The 19,398-nt window shown below is 41.9% G+C and overlaps 2 protein-coding genes across 2 annotated transcripts; one reads left to right on the forward strand and one right to left on the reverse strand.

Annotated features, from left to right (window-relative positions):
• The first annotated feature begins 12,026 nt into the window (after nucleotides 1-12,026).
• LOC117330213 lies at nucleotides 12,027-14,836 on the forward strand. The gene is made up of 3 exons (XM_033888435.1): nucleotides 12,027-12,440; nucleotides 13,701-13,884; nucleotides 14,475-14,836. The coding sequence occupies exons 1-3, from the start codon at nucleotides 12,027-12,029 to the stop codon at nucleotides 14,834-14,836; spliced, it is 960 nt and encodes a 319-aa protein (XP_033744326.1).
• A 3,140-nt stretch (nucleotides 14,837-17,976) lies between these two features.
• On the reverse strand, nucleotides 17,977-19,109 carry LOC117330214. The gene is made up of 2 exons (XM_033888436.1): nucleotides 18,726-19,109; nucleotides 17,977-18,264 (listed from the first exon to the last, which is right to left on the reverse strand). The coding sequence occupies exons 1-2, from the start codon at nucleotides 18,987-18,989 to the stop codon at nucleotides 17,977-17,979; spliced, it is 552 nt and encodes a 183-aa protein (XP_033744327.1). The 5' UTR covers nucleotides 18,990-19,109.
• Nucleotides 19,110-19,398: the final 289 nt, after the last annotated feature.

Consider the following 19,398-nt stretch of genomic DNA (forward strand, 5'->3'; position numbering starts at 1 on the left):
CACCTGCGTAACAGGAGATTAACGGCCGCTGAAACGGCAAGGAATACGATTGGTAATCATAACCGTCGAATTCATCCCCAAACAGTGATCAACAGACTGCGTGAGGCTAATTTGCGTGCAAGGCGACAGTACGTTGGTTTACCACTAACACCGCAACGTCGAGCACGTCGTATGCAATGGGCAACGGCACATATGCCCAGACGTTTTCCTATGAGACGTTGGAGGTCTATGCTCTTCACCGATGAATCTCGATTCACGTTATTTCGAGCAGATGGCCGTCAACGTGTGTACCGGCGTCGAGGCGAACGTTTTGCTGACGCCTGTGTTTTGGAACACGACCGATTTGGGGGTGGATCAGTTATGGTTTGGGCGGGAATCTCCCATGGTTTGAAGACGCCTTTGGTGATAGTCAATGGGAATTTAACGGCCGTACGCTATCGGGATGAGATCCTTAGGCCCCATGTTGTGCCGTTTGTTAGGCAGCATCATCTAACCTTTCAGCAAGATAACGCGAGACCACACGTTGCAAGAGTCTGTAGAGACTTTCTTGCGACACAGAACATTGTTCCTATAGATTGGCCTCCATATAGCCCCGACCTGTCCCCAATCGAGCATTTGTGGGATGAATTAGACAGAAGAATTCGAAATCGCCGTAACCCCCCAAATACCCTCCCTCAGTTAGCAAATGCACTCGTCCAAGAATGGAATAACATTCCAATACGGAAAGGCAATGCCCTGATGAACTCAATGCAACAAAGAATTAGAGATGTGATAACTGTTCGAGGAGGACACACACGATATTAGGGCACGGTTTCAAAACTGCTGCCATTTCAACTTGGATTCACGTAGGGTACTACCAATCATGACCTTCTAGCAAAGTGACCTGTTCTTAAAAATCTCTAAACATTTAAAGGTTGTTACATCAATATTCAATATTAACTATTACATATGAAATTTAAACATAATGCTCACAAGTATTATTTTATTAAACCTACAATTTGAAGTTGCGTTTCTTTTTCGTTTCAGTATATGTTGGTCCCCACTAGAATTGGTACCTTATAATTATATCTGGTGTCTGGTACAACCAATAGAAGTCCTGGTAAAGGTGTATTGTGGCCCTCAATTGTAGTCTCTATCTCGGCCTGTATAAAACCATCATATGGCAATGCCTCTCCCCCAGCACACTCAATATCTAAAACATCGTTTAAAGAATGAAGTGGTAAATGGCTCAAATGACTGTCGTAGAAGTTACGACTAACAGTGCTGACCGCTGAACCAGTATCCAACAAAGCGGTAGTATTCACCCCAGAAATCTTTAACTGTTCCTCACTGCAATCTCCAACCAGTGCTGTACCTGTATCATCATGATCATCTTGCATGATAGGGCTCTGTTGTCCAATCCTGCCTACTGGTGCCCCAGGCCTGTAGGCGTCCGAGCGTTTAAAGACTTTCTGCTGTGATCTAAATTCACTCGACAATCTCGTTTGATATGTCCTGGCTGTCCGCATCTCCAGCATACTGGTCTATCACTATCTCCTCTATAAGGTTTGTCCTGCCTCCTTTAGTCCTGAGGTACCTTATAAGATCCACGTGCAGGTGGACAACCATGGCCTGACTCCCTATTCTTCTGTAAGGATACTAAATCCTGTTTCAGCTTAGACATCTCAGTCGTAAGGTTCTTTACCAAAGCCTTCATTTCTTTAATGTCCTCGTTGTGTGGTATGGCAACCTTAACATGTTTAGGCTTCTCTGGTGAGGCGTCGGCCTGCTCTATCTGCCTAACAGCAATGCGAAGTTTGTCATAGTCCTGAATAGTATCAAACTTGTGACCAGTAACATCACGCAGCGACTTCTTAAGTCCACGCCAAAACTTAGTCCGTAACATCTCTGTGACCTGAGATTGGGTAAGCTCACAACGGGTTTTAGCTCTATCCAAAATATCTTCAAGTCTACTGGCCCAAGATGTCACACTCTCTAAATCTTCTTGTTTAGCAGAATAAAATTTGGCAAGCAAATCCTCTGCAGCAGCAATGTTTCCATAGTTTCCAGTCATCTTATCCAACACCTGTTGTAATGCAACTGAAGATCCCATTCTTCTAGCTGTATTTGCTGCTTCACCTCTTAAAGATCTTCTCACGGCTTGGAAAATAGCCTGATCCTTGTAAATTCCATCTCGTTGTAACATCTCAACCTCATAGATCCATTGCTCAAACGGTACCTCTCCATGAGGGACTTGTGAAGATCCTGAAAATATGGAAATCTTCGGCACATAATATGAAGTATTATGTGTGCTGGATGGTACTGTATCATCTCGATGACCTTGACCTTGATCTTCTGGTAACAACTGGGAAAGATCGGGGATCGATTCACGCTTCACAACCTTGGCTTTAGCTCCTCCCGCTAAAAGATCAGTTAACCACTGAGCTGCAGTATCCTTAGATTCTAGATCTGGTTTAAGGTTCACAGCTGCTAAAGCCTCCATCAAATGTTCAGCTTGCTTCCCAGCATCCGCCATAGTTGAAGTATCACACAGAGTACACAAGCACAATAATACAAGTAATATAATCATGAAGTCCAATGTGAAAAATGAGAGCCAATACTGCAAAAAAACTAACAAAGTCCAAATATGCCGATAACTGGAAATAAATTCAAGAAAATTTCAAAGTCCAAATAAGCTGAAAATCAAAAATAAATACAGAAAATTCATCAAAGTCCAAACACAGGTAATAATACACAAGAAAATATTATGTAAATGTGTATAGGAAAATAAACACTAGCAATAAATCAAAGTCCAAATTTATCTGAAAATCAAAGCTGAAATTGAAGAAGAAATGAAAACGCAAACACGGTTCAAATTAATAGAGCTAATCTAAAGCCTACAAGGTGTCTGAAATTCACAAAAAAAATAAACAACCACAAAATATCTGAAATGCAAAAAGATACAAACAATGTCAAAGCGACAAATATTTCTAAGTATAAACACCTAAAGCAATAAATTCTAACACCGAATAAATCAATTAAATGAAAGAAAATCCACAAAATCTGAAAGAAAAACTCATAGATTCAAAGATATACAGAATCAAGTACTATGCAAAGGGAAATAATCAATAGCTAATTTATCAAGGGCAAATAACTCACCAATGTCAAGACAATAATCAACAAGATAATCTAATTACATATATAAGCAAGCATGTGTCTAGATGGCATTGATAAAAAAACAAATTGACATAACACACAAACTAAAGTAAATCAATCTAGATTACAGGGTATTACGCGAAAACCGAAAACTCCGAACAGAAAAGAAAAGCGTGTCGCAAGCGCAGCAGTTCAACATATAAACACAAACACTGAGATTGAACGACAAATAATAATCACATGGAAGTCACGATAGTGTAATGTCAGCTAATGTGTCTTGGTCAGTGCAAAATATCAACTACCCAACTAAGAATAGATAAACCGACAAATAAAGAACCAATGCAGCAAAAGATTAACTAAGTATACAAAGATACTAACCTTTCTACAGCGGGTAAGCAGGGCAGGTACAGGTAGAAGTTTCCATGCTCACATTCACGATTCAGATCCACACATTTTATGAATAATACAGGAATAAACACATGACAACACTAAATTCCAAATAGAATACACGAATAAACACATAAATAATCCATGCTATAATGAATGAGTCACTGAATAATATCCTTTCCCGTCATAAAGTTCAATTTAGTTCGAAATGAAAACGTAAGTCCATTCACATGTGTGCCACCATTAACATCCGGTTTCACATATCGGTGTCACCTTCCCATAGTGCTATGCTGAAAAGTTCCGGGTGCAAAAGTTCCGGACCAAACTGGAATTCGACGATCACGTCAGACAAGTGCAAACCCTCCGGTCTCCGGACCCTCAGTCTAACGGAGTAGTCCCTACATGGGCGCCATTTGTAGCGGGGTGCAATATGTCTTAAAATGATGACAATGCCGCTGGGTTCGTTTGATTTCAAAGGTTTTATTATTACTCAAAAACCCACGTTAACACGTATAGTGCATCAACGTGAGGCTAAACAATGCTCACTCCCATGATCGTCATATACCGCACAACAGATGTGAACAATACAGGAATACGACTCTATATGGTGACAGATGAATTCGCAGACCTAGCTCCGGCTTCAATGACGTCGAAATTCAAATGTACCGAAACACAAAGAAACAAAGACTAAAACCACAGATAGGAACTTTCAACCAATCAAACAACTTTGTCACAGTCACATGTCACGTTCGTCAGTGAAATATACTCAAAGGTACAAAGACATACACATACCAATATACAAACACGCGCACGGGATCGCCGGTAACGAATATATATACGCACGCACGCAGGTAAAAGGTCGCGAGGGCCTTATACCTCAATAATAAATACCTTACATATTTATTATATTTTATTAATAATTATCACACATGTACATGTATACATTTCACAAATATCAAACACTTTATTAAAAATAACCCTATTACAATAAAAATCTGTGAAGGTATTCTGCCCACGCCAGAAGGCAGCGGACATGACATCCTGAAAGGAGGAGCCATTGAGAAGAGCCCATGATGTAGCAAGGGCCCTAACCTCATGAGCTCTCACCTTGTAACGAGCCTGAACCTGATCATCAGAGTGGTCATAAGCAAACTTGATAACCTGACAGATCCATCTGGAAATGGACTGGGAGGAGATCTCCTGCTGACCCTGATTGATGGACAAGAAAAGCCGGGATCGAGTACCCCCCCCCCCACCCCCCCCCCCCCCCCCCTGGTTTTCTCAAGGTAAAACCTAAGTGCCCGACAGGGACAGAGCAGTTTATCCCGCTCCTCAGAACCCATTGAGCCCTGCAAGGAAGGGATCTTGATAGGCTCAGGCAAGAAACCAGGAACCTGATTCTTAGCCAAAAAGGCAGGATCAGTGAGAAGGGTCACGGCAGAAAAGTTCCTAGCCCAACGGAGGCAAGAGGGGTGAGAGGACAAAACATGGATCTCACTTCTCCTACGACCAGAAGCCAAGGCGATGAGGAACACCACCTTGAATGTAAGAAACTTCAAGGTGGCCGACTCCAAAGGCTCATAAGGAGCACGCGTAAGTGAATCGAGCACCAGAGCCAGATTCCACTGAGGAGCCAACTGCCGTATTCTAGGTCTGTCCAACCCAAACCCCCTAATCAGGGCAGAAAGAGAAGAGGATGAGCTCACCTCTGATTTACCCTGAAAGGAAAGCACACTGGCTATCGCCGTACGATAGAGGCGCTGAGCGAGGCCTCCTCAGATAGCCTCCACGCGTGAAGGTGGAGTATCTCCGGACGAGAGTGCATCGTCCTGGACCGAGGCTGGCAAAGGAGATTCGTTCTGAGTGGGAGAATCAGAGGATCTTCCACCAGAAACGACAAAAGCTCCGGAAACCAAGGCTGCCTCGGCCACAGGGGTGCTATCAGGAGCAGGGAGCAATGATACTTCCGAAACTCCTGCAACACCCTGCCCACCAAATTGAAGGGGTGGACGCTCTATCTCTCCCAGTCCAGAGATAGAGCGTCCACGGCCCAAGCCCTCGGATCTGGAACCGGATAGACAAACGTTGGCAACTGATTGTTCAGGGATGTGGCGAATAGATCTATGTGAGGTCTGTCCCACACCTGACAGACTCCCTCGAAAATCGAAGGATTCAGCTGCTATTCCGGTAGGCGGCGCCTGGACAGAGTATCCGCCAACACGTTCAATCTGCCCAGAAGATGCTTGACAAGAATAGTTAATTGCATCTCCTGGCACAGAAGAAGAACACGGATAGCGAGGGCACACAGGATGTGGGACCTGGTACCCCCCTGCCTTTCCAGATACGCGACAACTGTTGAGTTGTCCGTAGCCACACAAATCACCTTGGATTGCAAGATCCCCCGAAGAGACTGCAATGCCAATAGAACAGACCTCATCTCGAGCACGTTGATGTGCTCGGAGAGCTGTTCCCCAGACCACTCCCCCGACCGGCAATGCCCGTCGAGGTACGCCCCACCAACCCGTCATGGACGCATCCGTGAACAGGGTCGTAGTGGGAACGGGCTTGGACAAAGGAACCCCACGGAGAACGTTGTCCTGAAGGGTCCACCAACGGGCAAACTCCTTGACTGATTGGTCCAGAGGAATCCAAGCTTCCCAGTCCCTTGACGAAGGGACCCAATTGCCAAGAAAGAACATCTGGAGAGGTCTGATGTGAAGTCTCCCCAAGGGGACTACATCCGCCAGGGAGTTGAGAAATCTCAGGAAACTGATAAACCAACGCACCTGGACCCGTGACCAGCCGATGAAAATCAGGGCAAGATCCCTGGCTTTCTCGAACTTCTCCATTGGTGGAAGGGCAATGCCCTGAACCGTGTTGAAACGGTTTCCCAGGAAAACGAAATCCTGAGATGGGGTCACCTCCGACTTCTCCCTGTATGGAATGAAACCGACCTTTAGGAAGAGTTTCAGGACCAATCGGGTGCCCTGCAACAAAGATCTCCTCACTAGGTGAAGCATGAGGGAATCGTCGAAATAGATGTGAACATCTATTCCCCGAGAGTGCAGGAATCCCACGACCACCTGCAGCAGCTTGGTTAACACCAAAGGTGCAGTGGTGAGCCCGAATGGCATGGCCCGGAACTGGAAGACCTTCCCGTTGCAAGTGAACCGGGGGAACTTCCGTGCCGACTTCTTGATGGGGATGTGGAAGAAGGCATCCTTCAAATCTATTGAAGTGGCCCACATTCTATCTCTCACGGAGGCGATTATGCCCCGAGGAGTCTCCATCTTGAAGTGAGGGGAGTCTACGTGCCTGTTGAAGGCACTTAGATCTATGATCGGGCGACACGCCCCGGACTTCTTCCGTACCAGAAACATTCTGGAATAGAAGCCGGGGGTGCACTCCGCCAAAGGTACCTCCTCGACCGCACCCTTGACAAGCATGGTCCTTACTTCCTCCTGGAGAGCCAAAGCCTTTCCTTGATCCCTGGGAGGAGGAAAAAAGATTGGCTTTGACGCTAACGGCGGATCCCGCAAAAGCGGAATACCTAGCTCCTCCTTGACCACAGACAAGGCCAAGGCGTCCTCCGTGATCTCCCTCCACACTGGGAGGAAGGCGGATAAACGTCCCCCCACAGGAAGATCTTGCCGTGGCAGATCGAGCCCTTGCCAAGCAAGAGAGTCGTCTGCCAAGCCCGATCCTAATCCTGCGAGAGACGGACCGGAATCTGAAACGGGAGGACTGCACTCCTCTCGAACAAACTCCTCGTCTGAAAGGACTAAGGAGGGTAGAAGAGAGTCAGGAACTCTTCTTCTTACCCCCAGGAGGGTTCTTCCCTTTCTTACCTTTCCCTTTGTTGCCCTTGAAGGAAGGCTTCGCCTTTGGCTGAGCAAAAAACTGCGTAGCCGAAGGTTTTGCCTTCTTCTTAGGAGGCGCTGACCCCTGCGAAGTGCGGCCTTCTCAGCCTGAATCCTCTTCACCAAAAGTGCTGAGGCGACTGAGTCCTCCTTCAAATCCTTCTGAACAGAAGGAAGGGACCCTCCAAAAAGAGTGGACCCAGAAAAGGGGGCAGTCAACAACCGGGAGCGGTAAGGTTCATCGACCGGGGGTTTTTCAAAACTGAAAAACGCCTAGCCAACAAGACATTGACAAGCAAAGACACCTGCAAGGCTGCCAGAGCTCTCAATGCCCCGTTCAGGGCAGAGGTAATCCTGTCCTGGATGTCGGCCTGTTCTGTCTCGGAAATCCGACCCTCAGGCACATCGGAAACCCTATACAGACAAACTGTCAGAAAGTCTATATATGACAGAATCTGGATAGAAAGACGCAGCAGTCTCTCCATCTTGTTGAAGACACAATAGTGCCTTCTGGCAGAGAGCGGTCCGACTGGGCGGAAGCTCTAGGAGCCACCAAGAAACCCAAAAGGGTGGTGGACTCCGGGATATATGGCGCAGAAGGAGGTGGGCGAACCTTCTCCCCAAGAATCCGGGAAACGTCGGCCCTAAGGGCCCGCATACCGGACAAGACGTGCTGGGCCTCAGCCTCAGCAGCCTCAGGGTCACCCTCCTCCTGGGAGTCCCCACCTTGAGGATCGTCATCTGACGACCCGGATAGACCAGCGTCTATGTCCGAGCACCCAGGAGAGAGATGAACGACATCCTCCTCATCTGCCATACCCGCGTCCTCACAGTCCATAGCCTCTACACTAGCGGGACATGAAGTCTCGACTGGATGGAACGGGCAAGCCATAGGAACCAATTCAGGAGAATCTTGAAGAGGCTCCACAAAACGGCGTTTAGGTGCAGATCGCCTAACAACCGTGGCTGCAGGCTTAGACGTCACATCCCTGCCCTTGGACCCGGAGACAAACGAGTCTGCACGCGAGGCAGAAGTCCTGAAGGTGCGGCAAACCTTCTTTGGACCGGCCGCAGTGGCCCCCGAAGAAGCAGCGCGCTGGAGGGGGTCAGTGGAACTGCAAAAACGTCTCCGTGAGGGTGAGACCAAACCCCAGGGGTTCCAAGCAGGAAAAGCCATGGTATTAAAACCATATCCCTGAGAAAATGGAAAAGGTCCCGCGGGTTGGGAGTGACCCCAGAACTGGTCAAACTGACCCGCCTGAGACTGGGGCTGGCCACCCAGTCCGAAAGACATAGGTGGACCACCACTCCCACCAGGTGGAAACCCGGACATGTGCGGGCTAGGCCCGAAACTGCCGGAATGCTGACGAAACCCAAAACCATCCGCAGGCTGGTTTGGGCGGCCCAAGGATGGTTGCCCGCAGGCGACCCTATACCCTGAACCAGGAGGAAACGGCGCCTGGAACCCAGTCGCCTGTCCAGCAAAACCTTCCCCTGGAAGAAAACCCCCTGGGAAACCCGAACCAGCACACTCCGGGCTGGACCTAATAGGACCAGGGCCGGGTAACTGGCCATGCTGAAAAGCTGAACCAGAATTGATGCAGGAATAAGACAGCTGCGTATCCCTTACCCCAGTGGAAGTGGACAATCCCACAAGAAAATCCGTAACCCCTGGACCTGGACTCGGAGGAACAGGCCCTGCATCAAAACTGCCCCCATCGACAACACCACCTGGATTGCCGAGATCACTGACCAACCCAGTGACCGGCGGCTGAAAGTCCCTACCCAAAGGCAAGCTCGGAAGCTTACGGGAATTGTCAGCCAATTCGACCCTGGGCAGAGATAAACCAGGGTCGGGTTGTCCCTCCCCTACTCCAGGGAGTTCCTGAATGGGAAGGACCACTCTCCCGTCACGAGAAGAACCCGACGACACGGGAGCTCCCGAGATAGGAACAACAGATTTGACAACCGACTCAGAGCCGGGAGCAACATTCTTAACAATCTGCTTCCCTCTCTTGCCGGAAGATAAAGACGAATCTTTCCTACGGGAAGAAGAGGGTCGCCCAGGTGCTAGAGAAACCCTGTCATGAGGCTCGTCCTGAGTACTAACGCACGGCAAATCCTCATGACCGGAACGGTCAAGGGAACATATCTCATTAGAATCCCGTTCTCCATAGAGATAGGAACGCTCATGAGACGAACCCCGTCGTAGTCCCGAGCGAGACATACTACTAGCACACGACGTTTGTATTCAAAAAACAACAAACACGTAAAAAAAAAACAGACTAAAACATACAACGTACGTAAACAAGAATGAACTTTACATGCAGTGTAAAACAGGAACGATGCCAAAAAACAACGAAAAACCGCTACAAACGGCCGAAAAAAGACCGGCGATTTACAACCGCCCGCGAATGCAAAACAATGGCGGACCACGTGGTACACCGCCCGCACACGTGGAATGTAAACACCGGCCGAAAAAGGCACAAAACAAATATATGTAAATATATAACTCAACACAAAAGGGGAGATGGGCAAAAAGCAAACAAGCGTTGCCAAAATTTGACCAAATAGTCAAAACAAACAGCTAAATAACAATGTCGGGATATCAACAAACTATGAGCCGTCAGCCATCAGCAAGCGCCATAAAGAAAAGAGGATGGGAGATCACTCTGTTGCGTAATCATTAAGATACAGGTCACGTGACGGTAGGGAGGGCGGGATTTTTGAATATTGTTTTTTGGGGATACAAAGATGGGTGTAAGTGATGAATATGCATACTAAAGTTATGGTAATTATTACTGAAATGAAATAAGCCAGTCGTGGCGACGTTCAATTTAAGCGATACATAAACAATGGTTTACCATTTCCGGGGGCAATAATTTCCTTTAAAGTAAAGTGATATTGCAAATAAACCGATTTCAAAATAACTGATGAAACAATACAAAGACAAAGAAGGCATTTGGACGGGGATTTTATTTCACTTCAAATTAAACGATATTTCTATTTTTCCGATTTCAAATTAAGTGGGTTCAACTGTATTATACATTGTACATGAATGTGTTGACTATTACATAAAAGGTTTACATCGTTTCAGTTCACTGATTCCGTACCTCTCGATATACTGAAATAGATTGCTTTATTTAACTCTGTTAATTTTATATTTAGTGAATTTGCACTGGTATCATTGTTATTGCTTTTGTTTTATATTTAGTATTTCGATGGGATTCAAGATAAGTTTACATGAGCTGCTATTATCACTCGGTTCATAATGTGTAACATACGTATGTAGTATACGATAATTAACTTACCGCTGCGTAGTCATTAGCTCGTTGTCTGGACATCAAAAGGAACAGGAGGGGAACCTGCTTCATCTGACTGTCTTTCTGTAGAAAGACATGGACACTCCACAGGTGTTTGAATGGCAACCTCCGGATCTTAAAGGTCCCGTCCATATACCTAAAACATAAAAAGACGTTAATAAGGTTTTTTTTTGTTTTTTTTTAAATTGCAGTCAAGTGGGAAAATATTGTAGAAATTATTGCATTGAATACAGTGTAAATATATATTTATGATTTAACTGATAAAAGTTAAAATGGTCGTCATATGTTTATCACATACCATCGTCGGGCTTGACACAGAAGGTTAAGCTGAGTCTGGGTCGCAAACATCAGGTGGCGCTGATTGTCGACTCGGACATCACCAACCACAAACCCTCGTCACTGGAGGTAGTTCTGATCAATCTGAATAGATAAATTGGTTTTGTTTTTTAAATATGATAACATAAATGATAAAAAAAAATATCAATATATCAAAGAATATACGCATATACTGATGAATTTGTAATGCTCAGTTAATATGAAGCAGATTTAAAGTTACATAAAGCAAGTTAAAGTTACATAGACCGACGTGTATTGTATTATTATTGGGGAATATTTATATTTAGGCGTTTATACTTACCACGAAGTCCATATCTATGGGTTCACGTGGCCAAATCAGCTGTCGGGCTCGGTTGGCTGCTCTCACAATGTAGGACGGGTTGGGGAGGTTGAAATCTCTGGTGTCCATCTGCTCCTGCAACACCTCCTCAACGATGGACGCTGAAATAAAACTAAAAAAAAAAAAACATTTCAAGCATGTATCCAAAATGTATAAAGTTAAAGGTATATTTATAATCTTGAACATTTGAAATGTTGTTTTATATTATTTGTCCCTACTAACCTTGAATGGATGGATTTGAGTTTAATTACATGTTGATTTATTTATTAGTTTATCTTTATATATACCGTGGCCTTGACCTTGACCAGCTTCAAAGCTAGGTTGTCTGGTCCATGGACTTACTCTATCGTTCCCGGAGTGAAGACATTGCCTCTCTGGCTGACGCTGGCCTGGGACCCCTCACAGAACATCTCCAGGTTGTCGTGGTCTCGGAAGCAGCCTGAAAAACACAAAATGTAATTATTGACATGTTAGCATCAATCAGTGAACAATTATTTAGAGCAATTGCTGATTTTGATGGACTATGTTACGAACAACTGTGTCCAAGAACATGATAAGGTATAGGCCGTATCACAGTTATTATCCCCCTTGTGTACCGCCAGAGGGCAGTACGTCTCGCATTACTTCCGGATAGTTCAGTAAACAATGGCGGACCGTAGCAACAGTATAAACAAAGAGAATGAAGGCGTGAACCTGCAGATAATTGATCGGTTTACTGTTCAAGAATTGAAGAGTTTTTTGCGCCAGCATGACCAGCCAGTTAGTGGACGATCAGCTGAATTAAAGGAACGTGCGAAAGGTGTGTTGAACCTTGGTATCAGACGGAAAGATATACTACAGCGGGAAGATGAAAGACAATCCACTATCTACCAAGCCCGTAAGTTCGTGTCCCCTCTTGGCGAAATTTTACCCCACCCATCCACATTGAAGAACTGGACCGACAATGTTAGGCAGATACCTATGTTTCTAGAAGATGCCTTATATAATTACCTTGTTCTGAACAGACAGCGGACGTTTGATAATGATCCAATGGGTGCTGTTAAACAACTTAAAGCAAAGGTGAGAGGTGGTCCAAAGTTTTAATATCGATTTCTTAACTACTGGAAGTTATTTTATAAAATATTTCTTTTGCATGATTATCCGAGGTATCTTTCTAGTCAAAGTCAAATAAATTGTGATTGTCTGATAACAGGTTCTGAATGATATTGATATACATTTTATCTTCTGTACTGTATTAATATACAACCACAATGTATAAATGTATAATGATTGACATATTATGAACACTTATCTTTTAGTCTGTCATATTTTCTTATATCAATCTAATACCAAATACATAATTTGTATGCTTTATTTATGTTATTTGTTGTATACATGTAGCGACAATAACTATAGTTTGATTTGAAAGGTCTTCTATGAAGATAGTCAGGTTCACCACATACGATACAGCCCTATCACAGACCTCTGTTCTCACTGCTATGTATCATGTAAAGTGGTACCATCCATGCCAACGGCAGATGTGAACAAGTCTCCTGACTACAGTGTTTGGATATGTATATCGAAGCAGACTGGACAAGTGCATGCAGCAGATTGTAACTGTCCTGCAGGGTGAGTGTATTTAGAATGTATAAAATATAGTCTATTATATTTTCATGACACACTGTACATTGTATATACTGGGTAAGCAATATACATTTGCATGTTATGTAAAAATGTGTTGATGATAATTAGTATACTGAGTGTACATGTGCATGTAGTTAAACTAAATGTGTGCAAAAATATACATATCTGCTCCATTCTTGTAATACAGTGTATATATCTGTAGTTGTATTGATAACAATGCATGAACTGACAAGTGTTCGAAACTAGGACCTCCAAACACTAGTCAGATGCTTTTTTTCTTTTCGAAGAGAAAAATTATTTCATTTATCTCATCAATAGGGCCCCAGGGGTTAGGTCCTCTATCATTCCTCACAATTTATAAAAAAAAATATTGATATTTGTATTTTATACACTCTTTTACATTAATTATTGCATTGAACTACCTGGTTGCTGATGATCGACCCGGTGCAGTTACGTCACATATGTATCCTAATTTTATATATGTAATCATGATTATTGATTTATGATCAGTGTTGATCATAAAAGATACTGATATATCTGATTATATATATATGCATAGTTGATCTCAACATATATGAATTAATCTATTGTATATTATAAGTTGGGAAATTTTATATGTACCATATATGAAGAATGTCAAGTATTAATATAAAAAAGGTTAATGTTAATACAGTTTTTTTCTTGTATTATTTGCAGAAATGTGGAGAATCGTGCAACCATGTGGCAGGTCTTCTATATGGCTTAGTTGACATCACAGAGAAGAAGCAGTCTGGGGAATTAGCGCCAACCGCTGAACCATGTAAATGGAGCCAGCCAAGAAAGAGGAAATTGTCCCCCAAAAAGGCAGAACAGATGAAATTTCGAAAATGCACAAATACTGGTATGTATATGTATTAAATAGTGTATTGGGAATTGATAGATCAATGTTTAACATAATGACATTTTAAAAGTCATGGATTTGTTTTTTTTATTTGGATGACAGAGAGCTTGAGTGTACTACTGTATATGCACTAGAAAATAGCAAGTGACCTGGTGTCTACCCAAGTTGGAAAATATAACTTCTAATTTGACCTCTAACCTTAATGACTAGAACAAAATCTTGTTTAGGGCATCAAGACTAAACAAATTACTTTTGTCAATTTTCCTAATTTATACACATACTTTCAACAAGAATGAACTGCAGGTTCATGACTATTAACTCTACATTCTTTAAGGGGTCATGCTGGCTAAGTAGTTAAGGTGTCCCTACATTATTTCATTAGCCCTGTGCCTCTGTCGCAACTTTGAAACTCATGTGGGGCAGTACCAGATACTGACCATAGGTTGATTGGTTTTCTCTCGGCACTCTGGCTTTCCCTTAAATATACAAAAAACTTGCATGTCCTTTAATGACCCTGGTTGTGTAGAAAGTTAAACAAAAATAAACCAAATAAATTCTGATCCTTATCAATCTTATATCATTATCTACAGGTAATGCTGATAAATCAGACTACACATCATTCCGACCATCTGGAGTTCAGCCACCATTGGATAGGGATTCGTTCCTAGCAGAGATGAAGGAAGTCTTGCCAAATGCAGGGTACATGAAGCTGTTTCCAAAACAGAAAGCTCCAGAACATGTCTTACAAGAGTGTTGTTTACCAGAACCAAAATTTAATTTTCATGATAGTGTGGACTTGTCTTCAAGTGCTTGTCAGATTGAATTTGATAACTATGTACAGGATTTGATAGACAATAGTGCATGTACAGATACTATTGAGGGATTGACCAAAGGACAGAGTACAAATGATGTCTGGCTGAAAGCAAGAATAGGGCATCGCGTTTCGGGGTAGTGTATCGCAGGAAACAAGATGTAAATCCAAACAGTCTGGTAAAATCTGTAATGGGTTATTACTCTGATAAAACCAACGATGGAATGGAATGGGGGATTAATCATGAAAGAACAGCCAATCTGGAATATATTCAGAAGATGAGAAGCAATGGTCATAGCTCAATAACTGTGCAAGAGAGTGGACTGTGTGTTATGGTAGATCATCCATATATAGGTGCTAGTCCTGATGGTTTTGTTTCATGTGGTGACTGTGAAGACAGTGAAGGACTTCTGGAAATCAAATGTCCTTTCAAATATCGAGACTTTTCTCCAGAACATGCTGCTACACATAAAGATTTATGTTGTGTCCCCAACATGAATGGCCAATTAACATTGAAGAAGTCCCACCCATTTTTTATCAGGTACAAGGGCAGATGGCAGTGACCAAAAGAAAGTGGTGCGACTTCGTGATTTGGACACGGAAGAGAATCTCCATTGAAAGGATTTCTTTTGATCTTCCTTTGTGGAAAGAAGAGCTATTGCCAAAACTTTCAACCTTTTTCAGAGACTATATAGTGCCAGAACTCTTTAGTCGCAGACTTCAACGCAAAATGTAATTAATTGAAACTGTGCTACAATTACTTAATTTTGGACATCTTTCACTTGTCATGGTGTTATAATGTGAACATCAATTCGTTATTTTATATGATCAGTGTTCTCCCTATGCTGTCGTATGATAACATTGTGCAATGGAGTGATGGAAAATTTTAATTTCAATGATGAATCAGAATCAGTTGAAATTTAATCATGAAGTGATGATCAGATGTAAAGTAGTTATAACTAGTAAGTGTCAACCATATAATAATGTTGTACACGATACAATCAAGATTCTGTAAAAACTATCATCTATTAGTATTAAGTTGGGTTTTTTTGTACTGACAATATTGGCATTAATTTGTACTATTAGTATTACCATAGTTGTTTCTTCTGAACTTGGTGCCTTTTTCTGATTTGTACAACATTGCAATACTTATGACATATATGTATGTATCACAATCAATTTGACATCAATATGTGATAACCTTTTCATAAGAGCTCAATTTCATTTAATGTATCATAGGGACGCTCTTTGCATTGATTGTACCAACATTGTGTTTACATATGAACTTCAAAAGTCATGAAATGAAAACAATAAAAGCTAAATGTTTCCTTTAAACTGAATATGATTTATTTCATAAATGTCATTAAAGCAAGAACATTAGACTGTTCAGGGCCGACAACAAGGATTCATTTGCTGAAGTTTACATGATTAATTAAGGGTGATCATATCATGTGTCACTTTCACAAATATCAAGACTCATCACACCTGGGCAAGTAGTAGATGGAAATCCTATCCAGGTTTTATAACTTATAATCATCTGCAATAACATAACATTTAACACTTTAATGAATCTTAGTATTCCTGAAATAGAAATGTTTAAGATTAAAACTTGAACTTAACCAACTCATTAGCAAGAAGATTGTCTTAATTAATTTTAATCTGATATACTTCCAGATAGTTCAGCCTTGACCTATATATTCAAGGCCATCATTGTCAACTTTGAAGTAGATTTCAGATGATTTATTCACAGTTATTTCTCATATGATAATGAAATTAGAAATTAATGTACAGTATCTGATGATCAGATCACAATCAAGATTTACACATGTATGAAGGTGTCATAAACTTTGAAGCACAAGTTGTTTGAACCCGGCTCTCCAGCGTACTGTAAAATAAGACATGTACACTTTCACATGTATGCAGATCTAGTAAATACATGGTAGTTCTGAACATAACTTTCATATTCTGTATATATTACATCAGAAGTACATATATATATACAAAAAAAAAAACACAATTTCTCAAAAGTGCTAATTATAAGGATTACTATTGATAAATATATATCATCCAAAGATTGAACTTGATTTAACACCTATTACTTGCATCTTGTGGTTATGTGTTCTTCTGATGACTCAGCATGTACTCAAAACACAAATTATCCACCCTTACGATTTAAAATTATTTAAATATCATAGTTGGATTTGAACTTGATGACTATATTATATCATGCATTGATATTGAGAAATTATACAACACAACTGTCCAGAAAATTGTTCTGTATCAACAAGTAATAAGAGTAAAAGTTATAGTTATCCGCGAATCAGAGGGGGATACAGTATTGTCAGTGCTGTACAGATCTTAAAAACATTTGAAGCTGTATCTGCAGAGCTGATAGGCATTACACCGTTCAGTATACGAAAGAGTTTGATACGTTGCATCTGCCGCTCAACATGAATACGAAGATTTGCGATTCGTCGGGTTGTTTCCACCTTCCTCCTGGAAAATTTTCTATGTTTCCTCTTGAATGGTGGTATGATCAGTTGGATGTTCTTAGGAGTAGTCATGTCTGATACAAGAAATCCTTTGTCCACCATGATTGCATCACCATCATCACACATATATACCACTCCAGACTTCTCTGTAATCTTTTTGTCTGAGATGCTGCCAGCATAACAAGATGTCACCAAACTAGGCACTCCAGCTGGTGTGATGCCTACCAAAACCTTCCAGGTCATATGAGACTTATAGTTTGAATACAGCAGTGACTTAGCTCTGGTAGATTATGGTGTCTCTGTCCGTATCTCGGTACAGTCCAGTATAACACGTGTATTTGGATATCGTCTCCTAAATGTGGCTGGCATGCTACTTTGGACTGCTTCCTTACTTGGCCAAAACATAAGCAAAGGAACCAGATCCTGAGCCAAAAATTGCACCCACGTTCGCCAAATGTTGCAGCAAGTTGTCACACTGATACAAAATCTTCTGGCTAGGTCCTCCAACAACAAACCAAGACGTAATCTCATCATCACTAGGAGAAATTCATCTTCAATTCTCAGTTTCCTTTTTGGTCCGGGTTTCTGTTTTCCACTTCTCTGATACCTTTTCTCGCCAGCTGAATGGTTGCCCCTCCAGTAAGACATGTTGTTTACGCGAGTTTTTAGACGGCTCAAAATCATAATGAGAGCAGAAAGGATGGAAGTCCAGTGTAAAACATCACGTCATCATCATTGTTTTTGATGTCCTCAATAGTTATGTCTGGTAATTTGCACCGAATTCCTACATCAACAGTGTTTTGTTTTGTCTCTTCTTCTGAAGGGTGTGGAAGACAGTTCTTCAAACTCCTCCCTTGACAGTATCACAACATCATCTGTTTGCTCAGACTTATTAGTCTGGGAACACACATGGTTCTCTGAAATTACTCCTGCATAGTCATGCATAAACAATGAGGTCTCCAGAAAAGAAATGTTGGCATGGAGAGAGCTCTGCAGAACACCATCTTCATTCTCTCCAGAAGAATTATCATCTTCCCCTTTTAAAATTATGTGTGGTGTGCACAGGGAATCAGAAATCTGAAAAAGAAAAATTAAGATGTCAAAACACAATTCTAAAAAAAAAAAAAAAAAAAAGCTAGGGTAATTAGATTTTTTTTAAATGCACAGAAGAATGAAAAAACATAGTTTCATAAATCTTATCAATATGTCAATTGGATTATACAAAATATATGGCCGTTATATTTTTATCGAAAACAAATGCTGTTTGATGATACAGCACGTGTACATGTATTAAATATGTGCATCCATAAAGAAAGTCACGTGTATGATGTGAGTTAATATAAAAAAAACCTGGCATTTACCTATCTATTACCACAAGCTGTGACCGTAACGCACATTTATTTGAAAAACAACAACAATATAAAAAAAAAAAAAAACGTAATGGACCATACACATGCTCTTTAAACGATCATTTTGTCAATGAATTTACAAAACCATTGCGGATTCCACATGTCATTATACTAATTCGAGATATTTACCTTGGATGTTTTGAAGGTTTTTTGAGGGAAAACACTCGGGATCGGATATTCTGCAGACGGACCACCTCTCCCAACAAAATGTTCACTACACAAACGAGTGGTGTTTTTTAATGTAAAGTTCTTCCTAAAACACTTAGCCCGTTGCTCCCAGGCTCTTGAAATCTTGCTGTCCACAGGAAATCGATGCAGTGATACCTTCCTGTTGTCAATTAATTTTCCGCTGTAGTTTGAGCAACCTGTTACACAACAATAAATCTTCCCCATAGCTGTTTACATTTTTGCATTTGACAACTATCCGGTAAACTATCCGGAAGCGACATGACATTCCGCACCTGCGCACATAGGGCGAAAAACGTTACAGGGGAGAAAACTCTTGGATAACCGTGAAACGGACTATAGGACAGTGGTAAACATTATCGTCTATGGGAAATCATTTAGTTCCGTAGTTTATGTACGCCATCATCACATAGGGCAAATGATCATCCCAATCATTACTGTTTTCATTGACAAAGACTGATAACATTTGAACTAAAGTACAAATCAACTTTTCCACTAGTCCGTCAGTCTGAGGTCTGTAGGGAGTTGTTCTAGTTTTATCTAACCCTAACTTTTCACAAGTAGCTTTAATCAGGTTAGATTCAAACTCATGACCTTGGTGTGTCTGCATATAAAC

The sequence above is a fragment of the Pecten maximus genome, chromosome 6 (assembly GCF_902652985.1).
Source record: "Pecten maximus chromosome 6, xPecMax1.1, whole genome shotgun sequence".
NCBI lineage: Eukaryota > Metazoa > Mollusca > Bivalvia > Pectinida > Pectinidae > Pecten > Pecten maximus.

Bases quoted from the DNA above. Each gene is read 5' to 3' on its own strand.
- LOC117330213 (XM_033888435.1), top strand. From the start codon at position 12,027: ATGGCGGACCGTAGCAACAGTATAAACAAAGAGAATGAAGGCGTGAAC. The intron at 12,441-13,700 runs GTGAGAGGTGGT...TATTATTTGCAG, and splicing joins TTAAACAACTTAAAGCAAAG to AAATGTGGAGAATCGTGCAA. The intron at 13,885-14,474 runs GTATGTATATGT...CATTATCTACAG, and splicing joins TCGAAAATGCACAAATACTG to GTAATGCTGATAAATCAGAC.
- LOC117330214 (XM_033888436.1), bottom strand. From the start codon at position 18,989: ATGGGGAAGATTTATTGTTGTGTAACAGGTTGCTCAAACTACAGCGGA. The intron at 18,265-18,725 runs GTAAATATCTCG...TTTCTTTTTCAG, and splicing joins AAACCTTCAAAACATCCAAG to ATTTCTGATTCCCTGTGCAC.